Source organism: Cupressus sempervirens, chromosome 3 (genome assembly GCF_028749045.1).
Source record: "Cupressus sempervirens isolate cs-2001-9-10 chromosome 3, ASM2874904v1, whole genome shotgun sequence".
NCBI classification, from domain to species: domain Eukaryota; kingdom Viridiplantae; phylum Streptophyta; class Pinopsida; order Cupressales; family Cupressaceae; genus Cupressus; species Cupressus sempervirens.
The window spans coordinates 341811295-341823537 of NC_143120.1; the positions used below are offsets into that span (position 1 = coordinate 341811295).

At 35.2% G+C, this 12243-nt stretch overlaps 1 protein-coding gene across 1 annotated transcript in view; it reads right to left on the reverse strand.

The window, feature by feature from the left end:
* Positions 1-4735: 4735 nt before the first annotated feature.
* LOC149566390 (rac-like GTP-binding protein ARAC3) overlaps positions 4736-12243 on the reverse strand; it is a 41874-nt gene continuing 34366 nt past the window's right edge. The window contains exon 7 of the mRNA XM_089819760.1: positions 4736-5364. Coding sequence (XP_089675886.1) covers positions 5260-5364 — 105 coding nt within the window. The 3' untranslated portion in view covers positions 4736-5259. The remainder of the gene's footprint in view (positions 5365-12243) is intronic.

Genomic DNA, 12243 nt, shown 5'->3' on the forward strand with positions numbered 1-12243 from the left:
ATATAAGTAAAACAAATGCACGATGGCATCTTTGTCTCTTAAGAAAAATATGTAGATTAGATCTTGAAGAAATTTAAAATGCAAAATACTAAGGCAATCTCAACACCAACAATCGTAGGTCTGAAGTTGAGCAAGGAAAATTGTAGCAACGATGTAAATCAAACATTGTATAAAAGTATGGTTGGAAGCTTGATGTATTTAATAGCAACTCAGCCAGATATGATACATGTAGTAAGTCCGATTTTCAGATTTATGGAAACTCCAAAGGATTCCCATTGGCAAGCAGGAAAGAGGATCCTGACGTATGTGAATGGCACCAAAAGATTTGGTAATTTGTATACTGCAGAAAATAAGGTTGGGCTAGTTGGTTATACAGATAGTGATTGGGCTGGAAGTTTGAATGATAGAAAGAGCACTTCCAGTTATGTATTTCATATGGGTTCGGGTGCAATTTCATGGGCATCCAAGAATCAACCAATTATTGCTCAATTTACAGCAAAAGTTGAATATATAGTAGCAAATGCACCAGCATGTCAAGCTATTTGGTTGAGAAGAATCTTGGCAGATTTGAAAAAAAAATAAAAAGATGGAACTACAATCTATTGTGACAACATTTCCTCAATAGCATTGACAAAGAATCTAGTCTTTTATGGAAGAAGCAAACACATTGAAATAAGATATCATCTTATTAGAGAGTTGGTTGAGAACAGTGAAATTAAGATGGAGTATTGTAAGTCCAAGCAACAGTTGGTGAACATCTTCACTAAGTCATTGGGCACAACAAGTTTTGTGCACCTAAGAAGAAGTCTAGACGTAGTTAATTTGGATCAACAGTGATCCATGTATTGTTGGCTTGAGACAAAGGGGGAGTGTTGGAATTTCAAATTAATGAGTTGTCCTTGGAGCCTGTCATTCACCTACCCGTTAGAGGTTGAGATCCCTAGATCTCCTCTGACACTATAGCCCCAACAATCAAGGCATTTATTGCAAGTAGGTAAGTTTGAATTCAAAATTGAGGGGGAAAATTTTGTGAGCAGATAAACGACAAAAGGCAGGAATGTCTTTCATTCTATAAGATGATTTCATAGGCCAAATACATTCCGCGTGATTCAGAAGAGTTCAATAGAGCAGCAATAGTAGAAGGTTTTATCAGAGTGCAGCAACACAGGGGAATGAGTTTCTGAGTTTTGTGGAAAGTGAGAGTTTGTCCTATTGAGTAGTGATTGCTCCATGCTTACTGTATGTAGCCACACATGGCTGCAAGTTTTCTTTATTATTAGAAGTAGCAATTAGTTGTTTCGTTTTTTGGGGTTGTAGTTTTACACTCCAGATTTATAATAGTTTGATTTGTTAATAAATAGCAAGCAAACTTGCCCATCTCCAGCATATCGTGTTTGATCTTGTCTCCATTTACTTATTCCGTTGTGAATTTAGTTATTTGTCAAAATTGAGCAGCAAATCTCTGTGCTTGTGCTTTTTTTTCTTCTTTTTTTTCTTTCTGAAACGTTATTTTTTTCGTTCTTGCATGAGTTGACATGCTTCCCCTGCCAAGTGATGTTACTCGATCTTGTCTCGACCTGTGTTTTAGCCGAGTAACTCGGTCCCTCGGTTGTCCTCTGCCGGCTCCTTCCTCCCCGTTTCAGATTTCTTGTTTTTTTCTGACAATATATTACTATTTTTTTGTTTGCGGATTGATTCTGGAGATGCTCTGTGTCTTTTCTTGGAGGTTGCAACAAATTGCATGTGATATGTGATTTGTAATGATTTTGGATGTCTGCACGTCCGTCATAGGAATGTGGTTAAGGGGGGTGTGATGTTATACTTAAGGAAGCACAAGATGACATAAGACGGGTGAGTGACTTCCAATTTATGTCCCATGCAATTTTTTGTTCAGTTCAAGGGAACCGATTTTGACACATAGGAACACCTCTCATCAATATGTTGTATAAAGATTTCGTTTGTTTTCATCACACCTTCCTTTAGTTTTGGATAAAAAAATTGAGTTTTCATACCTGCATATTTGTTATTGTCATATCAAATTATTTATCGGAGTAGATGCAACTAGTCATAATAAGGTATTTTTGGTGTGTCTTCGTGATTGCATTTGTTATTTCGTTATATCAACTTATCATTCAAAACAAATGTAGCTACTAGTGTGATAGTGAAAATTATTCAGCCATGTCAATCATACATGGTCATAGCTAAATGGAACCAATTAAGATGAATACAAAACTTATAACGGGGCATTTCCTCATCTTTTATAACTGATATTTAACTCTTATCAGGAATTAAAACCAAGAAACGGTAAAACTTCTATGGATCAAACCGAAACATTAATATAGAAGGAAAACACAGATGCCTCACTTAGATAGCACGCAGACCATCCCCTTCCACTGCTCTCCCCAATGAACAGTTTTTCTCATTCCTAGCATTATGCTTCCTAATTGATTTAGAGAGAATATACTTAGCAGGCTCGTTAATTCCAAATACTATTGATGGGCACACCCCAAGAAAAAAAATCATTTGCACCTTTGGTTTATTAATCATTGTAGGTGCTCTATAAGCTAATCATCACATCCAGTTGGCATTAATGTAAAATAAATGTGAATAATATCCATCTTCAAAGAAATTGTTTGAAAGTGAACCATCAAAGCTTCGATGTGTAGTTAAAGTCCACATGAAAAGCTTTCTTCAATAGAATCTAATGAGCAGTACTTGAAAATGTCTACAAATTAATGGATTAAAATACAAATATGTTGATCCTTATTAAGGAGAGCTCAAGTTGACCTATAATTGCTCATAAACGATAAATTAAAATATAGTAATAAAAAAATCAAATGGCAAGGTGTCCTTAAAAACATCTCAAGGCAATTGACCGAATTGCATCTGTCATGCCAATCTGTAACGAACCTAAACTTCATCTAAAATTGTCAAATGACAGCAGAACGTAAGTGTTTTCATTTCTTTGCGGTAAAATGATTATTTAAAAAGCAATATTATTCTTTTCGATCATCTGAATACAGGCCGAGTGATGATTCATGAGGTGCTCCAAGTAACACTTATTTTGTCTATATAGTCCTAAGCCATCTCCATAAATATCATACTACCTACATTGGTGGCAGTATGACAATGATCCACCTGAAAAACAAAGTTTGAAATCAAACAATATTTGCCTCAAGGCCCTAACTTTTTTCCCAATTCAATAAGTGTTATACACAGTTGACAGTCGCAGCATATTGAAATTCAACACTTTTTACCAAGCCTTCTCTTTCCTCCCTCTGAGTTGTAATCTCAATCTTATCCTCAGTTGACTCATCCAATCACAATGTACTGCATGTATGCTCTCAAACAATCCACCCATTGGAAAGCAACCAGCCACACCAAGACCGGAAGCATGAGTAAGCGTGCACACAACTGTCTTATTTTTCACCACAATCCTTACATATCCTAAAACAGAATAGGATAAGCTTTCTATTTGTGCAAATGTTCCTAAAATGGGATGGTGTTGTTCTCGAAGTAGGTACTTTACAAAGCTATAAGTTTAAACTCCCATCATGAATAGCAGAGCTTGTTGTCTTGTGATATGACTTGTACTTCATGATTGTATGCAATGGCCAATCAGAAGTTCAGAAAAAAAGATTAGTGCATAACAAATTCAAAGAAGATTGATTCAAAATTATGCATTCCCCTTCAACTGAATGTTCCAAAGGAAAATAGTTGTTCACTTAAAAATTACCATATTAAATGTACTTATATCAAATCACTTGGAGGTCATGTAGAGACCTTAAACATAAAGATGCTAAGCTAACAAGTATCTTTCCCTAAATAAGTTCCAAGAAAATTGCAAGTTGTATAAGAGTGTATTATGAAAAGATTCTAATAAGCTGTACAATTTAATTTTGATAAGTTCTGTCGTAACCTCTACAGTTCTTAGGGAATTGAAAATGACCCTTTGAACAATATTCCGTTTACAGACAACATATGACATTATCTTACGGATGAGCTCAGTTTTTACCCACTTTATGGACACCTATAACATTTAGGTGGCATGATAAAAACATATTCTCCTGCATTAACAATTATAAAAGATGAATGCTCATCTTGTGAAGCGGGGAAGCACAAAATTGCTTCTGGTAGATGCTGACATGTCAACACAATTTACACCATTTAAAAATACTAAATCCAAACCTATTTACTCCATTCTAGCATGATCTTAGTTTTAAGACTTCTCAATTTAAAATCAGTTAAGGGGTTGTTAGAATTAGGACTATTTCTTTTAAATGTTCTTTCATTGCATTAAACTGCAAGAATATCAAATTCATAAATATAAACTGCTAGGCAAAGCAGACGTAACATTTGAAAGTACTAGTAAAACACTCCAGGGTTATATGTTAATTAAGTAATTACAAACATGAGGTGGAAGCAGGGTCTATCAAACACATCTCCTCGTCCTTTCTTATAATTTGGTGTGGAGGTTCTATTTGTAAACTTGATATTAGGAAAAAGATGTTGCCAAAATTCACCAATGAATATTGTCAAACAAAAGCTAGAAGGGAATTTAAAAAGTAGTACATTAAACTTCCACATAATGGTCACTGAGCTTGAAAAAGTACATTATGCCTTCCTAGTTTGACCTACTACATAGCCCACTAAAAGACCAAGCAAACACATTGCAAACGCTTTCAATGTAGCTAACTTTTAAAAGGTCACTTCTCATCAATTCTTGCTCTTCACCTCCCTAAAATACAACTTCATTCACTTGAATTGAAAGCTGTAAATCATACAATTTATAAAGAAGCTTACATTGTCTGCATGAAAAGAATCCTTGCCTCTTCACTCCAGTAATTAAAATCTACCTATAAATGATTTGAGAGATTAAAATACTTACATCAACAACCTTTAAAAAATCAAACTGGTGGTTGCTGGAGTCTTAAAATTAACAATGCTATGCCTGCACCATGGTGTTTCAGGTGACAAAACCACCATGGAAATTTGGAACTTTATCATAAGTATTCAATTCAATAAAAATAATCACATTGGCGAAGTATAGTTTACACTCCATGCATGTGCTACCATACATAAGTAGGTGGCATGGACCGTTAGGATTTGTCATTGAGCTCTTGTGACAAATACATATTGCCAAAACTATTAGAGAGCTCATCTTCGGATAGCAAAAATCACAAGATTCAAGTATCCTGTAATACCACATAATCATTCTGCATCGCATAAATTCAATACACCATATATACCTTTCTTCCATCACAGAATTGAGCAAGTCTTCTGAGATTTTCTTTTCTTTTTCCTTTTCTGCTTGGGTGGTTGAAGCACCACCTTGATGGCTGCATCAAAGACAGCTTTCACATTCTGTAAAATAAAACAAGACGTGATTAGCAACAATAAATAATAAATATCTTAATTTTAGGGTACATCCATCTGATAATGTCTTGTATATCTGCATCAGTAAAGTAGAGCACCAAATACATATCATTTTATTTTTATGAATAGTTTATAGTTTATTCATCTTTGAAGTGGTTAAAGACAAAACTCTATTAAGCACAACAACTAGCTACTCACATCTCCTTAGCGAAGAAAGCGCACTAAGCAGACAATCTATTTAAGGTAAAATATTAAAATCCAAAGAATAGAAAATTGGTTCCACAATCAAATATGCATATCAACATTATAATAGATTCTCCTCATTTACAACCTCACCCCTATGCCCAATTCCCAAAATTAACCCCCCTACTTGAATCTGAAATTCTAATTGTATTGTGTCATTATCATTTCTCCCAAACATTACACACAAGTTTGAACTGATAATGTCAGAAGATAGCACAATACCCAAGGGTTTTAGTTGAGTTGTAATGTCCCCTGCTGGGACCCTACTTAATTTATCCTAAATTTCTCAACTGGGGTTTGTATTGTAATGTCCCCTTATAGGACTAGTCAGTCATCTTACTAAATTTAGGTTATCTCATACAAATTATTATCATCCATTCTACCTTACTACTATTCCAGCTCAATGACGGAAGGAGGTGTTATCCAAGTTGCCTAAATACCAACTTGCAGTGGATTTCCTCCAAGCATAGTAACACAGGGACGCATCCCCCCCCCCCCCCTTTTGCCCCACGCACTGGGAGTGGGGACGCATCGGGGACTTGGGGACTCTGTTACCTCGTCCCAAGCAGCGCCACCAAATTCCACCACCTCCGTCAGAGATGAGGGGACGTCCCGGTGTTAACTATTTGCTGATTTGACTATTTATGTTCAATGTTTGATGTTCCAATTCAATGCAATATTCAAGTATTTATTCTTTTACAGCTTTATATCTTATATTGCAATACATCTTTTCATAACTACCATTTTAAGTACCATATGTATAGCATATAAAACCCTGTTGATTATTGAAGGTGTGCATCTCTAGTCTGTGAAGCTATTTATCATGAATCTAAAGATTGCAATACATATCACCCGCTACTATTCCCCATAAATTTTAGGCCGCCTCCCCCCCCTTCATCCCCAAATTAAGGCCCCTCTATCCCCCCATCCTAGAAACTTGTCCCTCCGTTCCCCAATCCCCCAAGGCGGAGTAACTATGGACGACACCAATAGCATGATGCCAATATGTACTTGATATAACTTTGAGAAAGTATAGTCTTCAAGTCTTTATTTTGGCTCCACATCGATTAGCGTTACCACCTTCATATTGGCATTATTCCTTTTCAAATTTTAAAGTGTGGAGGAGTTTCGGGTGACCGATGATTGCCTATGCACCGTCACTCCTTTTTCTTGTAATTGAAGAGTGTGCAGGTGGTCTATTTTTTATGCTCCCCGCTGCCAGAAAATGACTCCCTTCTCTTTTTCTCTCTCTATCATTGATGGCTCCGAGTTTTATTTAGTAGAGTATTTCATCCTCTGACTATTATTAGCTTCGGTGATATATCATTTTGTTACACATCATGGCACTTCAAGCCACGAGAAACGCCACGCCGTTTCTATCATAACAGCACTCATTCGTGTGTTGAAGCTCGTGATTACAAGCTGTGATTCCAAACAAAATTACCATTCTCAGGTCATGCAACCATATACTCAAGTTATTTTTCATATAATATCTGTCTTTTCTGGTTGTTTCAAGGCGTTTGTCTATGATGATATTGAATGTCTGTAATGTTACTATGCATTCTCGATCATGGATAAAGTAATACTTGCCATAACCAGAAGCTTGGTATACCAAATCAGGAAGTATAAGAACTAGTTCATCTCATTTATTTCCATGCATTTCAGGTGCTGGAAATCATACAGACCCACTCAGCCATGATTTGTTTGACACCATTGTGATTGTTGCAAATACATTTCTAAAATACATTGTTTATGGAACTAGCTCTGATATATTTTTCCAAAAGCATAGATCTGATTTGTACAGTAGTATTGACCATATGCCATTGAGATAAGGCTCAGATTTGAAGAAGTAATTCTGATTGATAAGTTTTTTTTCTTAATTTAATGTTATTTCTTGAGATGTATATGTAAACGTGTTTCTTCATGATGTCTTTTCAATATATTGATATAAGTTAATTATGAAAGTCACTATAGTTTCCTTTCAAGTTAACGAGATAAAGGTTGTTACTTTACTTCTGTTAATTATTCTCGTACAACGAATTTGTTGGTTTACTTTCTAAATAAAGTAACGAATATAACTGCCTTTATGTCATTCTGTTATGAAAGCCGGTTATAATCTTAGAATATGTTTTTCTATTTTCAGCTTAGGTAAGAAGGTATGTTACAAAAAGATAAGTAATGTGCAGTTTTGGAAAAAGAGCAGATATAAGACTTGCTTGTTCTTCTTCTTTTGAATGTATATATGCTAGTGTCTCTGTAATATTAGTCATCCTACAAACTTGAGTCTCCCTTGCCTACCACTTCCCATGTCCTGCAGACCCCAACATAGCAGAGAACTTCATAGCACAGTCACAAAAACCATACATAGCAGATAACTTCATAGCACAGTCACAAAAACCATACATAGCAGAAAACTTCATAGCAGAGTCACAAAAACCCTAATATGCTCACATATGTTTTGCAGAATCAAAACAAAATACAGTTTAAGAGTTCGATCATTTAATTGAAAATATGCATCTGGAGAGCCTAATAGCAACTTGACCTTCACACTTCACTTATATAACAAGGAGCACACATAGCTCATCTTTGAGTTTATATTAGACTCCTTGAAATCTATTCAGTATATCCAAAAGGACTTCCAAGATAATGTGCACCCTGATTTGTGATTCAGAAGGTACCTCTTGGGAGCTGTAGGTAGTACTTGATTACTCATTACATGGGACACAAGTGTACCTTGACCAAGTAAATCCTTAGAATCCCAGAAATGCTTTTGAAAAAATAAACCTCACCTTAAAAATTCCAATTTAACAATCATCAGGTTCTCAAAAACATCAATTAAATCTTTGTTTTAATATACTTTGACAGTTTCAAAATGTTTAAAAAGTAATAAACACAATTTAACAATTGAGAAAATCCAAAAGAAAATTTAATGGACAGGTGCTGAAGACAAGACTAGAATTGGAACAAAGTCTGCAACCCTAGAAACTGTGGTAGTTTGGGGGTCAAAAAACATTAGAACCTTCAACAGAGCTCTCCTTGTTAAGATTCATTAGCAAATCATTGAGGGTAAAAAGGACTGGATCAGTATTTTACGGGCTAAAATACCTACAAAGCAACTCACTTGACAACTTTATGCACTCAAGCATTCCTTCTAGGTCCTCTATTTAAAACAGTGTGCTTAAAATAAAAATAATGTCATTAAAAAGGAAGCAAAAAATATATACAAAAATGGTAATCACTCAAGATCTTGGACTGATGTATGGAACAAGGACTCACTGATTGCAACGAATTCTTTCAGCTGCAACTATATTAAATGGCAGGGAAACTGATCTTATAGAAAAAACTTAAAGAACCAACTTAGAGATACTAGAGAAGACTCTCCTCTTGATCTAAAACGATGGAGGATGAGATCAATAATTTACAGCATTATTTGACGGACTGCTCCCTGTTTCTAACAAGATATGTGGATATCGATACACAACTCCCCAGGGTCTTTCTCTGCCAAATCTGCCTAGTGGGCTATGGAGAATTCTGGTTTAAAAGGTCAGTTCTGGAAAAGTATTTCAAAACCCAGAATTAACTGTTTCTGGCAGGTTACTACTCATGGCAGCAGTCTTACAATTGATAACCTCAACAAAAGAGGTTTTAAGTCGGTTAATAGATGTCCATTAGACCTTGCTAACTGTGAAAGTATGGATCACATTTTCCTTCAATACTTCTATGTTGCTGACATTTGTCCTCAGGTGTTTGCTAATCTACATAGACTATCCTTCATTCCATGGGTAGCTTCGTTGAGCAGTGGAACCATTGTCCTTTCAGTCATCCTGTCATTCTAAATTTATGGCTTCAAATCCTGTTGTAAAACTTGATAGTTTAATATTACACAATGGAAACGAAGTCTCCTTAAATAGAAAAGCACAAGACTGTTTTTAAATGAAACAATTGTTAACTAAACATGAAAATAGAAACTAACCGATAAAACAAAAGTCACTAAAGATGACCACTAGAAACATAACACTATTATTTTAATAACCTCCCTTAAAGGTCGTCGTACTATCTTCCCTACAAAAGTCAATCTGCAGGTCTTTTGGTCACAGATTCATAGAAAGCTGGCCCCTTCTCATCAGAACACTCTACAACATAAGCATACTGCTGAGATCCTCCCTAAATCTGCAGAACTTTTAAAAACAGACCAAGATAATCACAAATCATCCAAACTGATGTTGGAAAACAAAGGTATCACTCATTGTAACTAGAGGCACCGATATGAAATCAAAACCACGATTTAGAGGAAAACTCAGCAAACCCTTGTGCAAACCATTGCCCTAGAAAATCTAGCTGATATCCAAAACAGCTGCAAGAGAATTTTGACAGAACCCTCTAATAATATTTAATTTTTTTTAAAACGGATGAACTCTAATAAGATCAGCAACACCAGTCACAATTTTTCCCAGAAAAAATTAAGAAAACCCAAAAACAATTTTTAAGGATAACATTGAAAAAAGCAACCCCAATTTTTTCGAAAAAAAAAAATTGATCAAAACCCAACACAAATTCTGAGACGGATTAGAATACAAAACTTTGTTTTCTAGGGATAATAGTAAAACCGTTGTACAAAGCATTTTTCTGCGGCGAAAAATTGCACAAACCCACAACAATTTTTTATGGACAAAAATTATAAAACTCTCCCTTGATTCTAAAGAAAAAAATTATGAAAAACCCACCCATTTTTTTGAAGTGGAGAAAATTATTAAAACCCACAATGTAATTTTTTAGGAAAAAATTACTTAAACCCAACAAAAAAATTTAGTGAAACCCAACCACTATTTTTTAGAAAAAAAATTTAAAACCCCGCCATCCATGAATTTCATGAAAAAAATTTAAAAACCCAAAAGGCAGTGATGTTTAGGAAAAAGTCATGCAAAAGCAACAGCTCACAACTGTGGCGAACAAACGAGAACTCATCACAAAAACCTTCACTAACAAAACACGAGACTTCACCAAAGCATGACTTTTTAGGACAAAATCATACAAAAACCCTCACACCACAGAAAATAGGTCACAATTGCATTGCGCGAACAAAACAACTCATCACACAAACCTTCACATGAAAAAAAATTAGACTGTCTAATAAATACCCCAAAAATGACCAAACTTTATGTAATAAAACAAGAAAACATTTTGTGTGAAAAACAACACATGCAAGTACAAGAAACTTAAATAACCCTAGGCCTCCTGTGAGGGATTTAGACCCAAACTTGCTCTAAAGCAATGTTATAAAACCTGATAGTTTGATATTAAACAATGGAGACAAAGTATCCTTAAATAGAATAGTACAAGACAATGTTTCTAGAACAAACATTTGTTAACAATACATGACCATAAAACTAAACTCACTAAAGATAACCATTAGAAACAACAGATTGTTATTTTGATAAATACCTCCTGTTGTGGTTTGGAATGTGTGGAAAGAACACAACAACAAAATATTTAGAGACCAAGCTAAAAAACATGTTCTCATGTTCCAAATCTTAAAACAACAAAGTAAGAAAAACAAAGACGTTGCTTCTTTTGGCGGGGAAAAGTGGTTTCGAATCTACAAAATACTAGGATTAAGCAGAACTGGTGCACAGACCAAAGTATTTTCAACATCAATTGGCCAAGTCCTTTTAGAAGGGAAACGACCAAATGGATACCCTCATATGTGGAATGGATTAAATGCAACTTTGTTGGCTATTCAAAAGGGAATCCAAGGGCCTCAGCTACAAGAGGAGTACTTGGAGACAGGAGAGTTCATCGTTTCCAAGGATACAACAAGAACTTGGGGGTTGGATCAAACAATAAAGCCGAAGTTGTTGCTAATTGGCAAGGTATCAAACACCCAAAAGAATTGAAGTATCAAAATATTATCCTAGAAGGGTACTCTAAATTGATTATGGATCATCTGAAGGGAAATTTTGATTGTCCCTGGGATTTAGTCAGCCTTATGGAAGGCTATAAAAATATAATAGCAAGATTTCATCAATTGATAAGTAGGAGATATTTTCGACAGCAAGTCAAATTGTGATATTGCTATCAGGATTTAACTGTGTAGTTTTTGAGTCAAAATCATTGATCCATGTTTCATGAGTAGTGATTCTTCACATGAATCCATCTCTCATGAGAATAAATGGTACACTTAGCACTCATTAGATCTAGGTGATGCTCATAGAGGTGAAGCACTAGGACTTCCCAGGAGGACACCCATCCCAGTAATACCCATTTTAAAGGTTTTCATCGGTATAAAATCCAGCACACACTTCATGAATGGAATAAAGCAGCTAAGGACATGGCTAATTTGGGACTTAATTCAAATCAATGGAGCTACATTTCCTACATCCAATGCCCTCGAAGGCTAAAGGAAATTCTTGCTAATGAAAGGAAACAAGGGTATAGTCAGGAAATATTGAATTATTTCTGATTATGGGGAATAAAATTCTTAGTTATTTTGAATTAACACTTTCCATCCTCTTCAAGGTCTATTGGTGGGGTAAATTCTTGCTAATGAAAGGAAACAAGGGTATAGTCAAGAAATATTGAATTATTTCTAATTATGGGGAATAAAATTCTTAGTTATTTTGAATT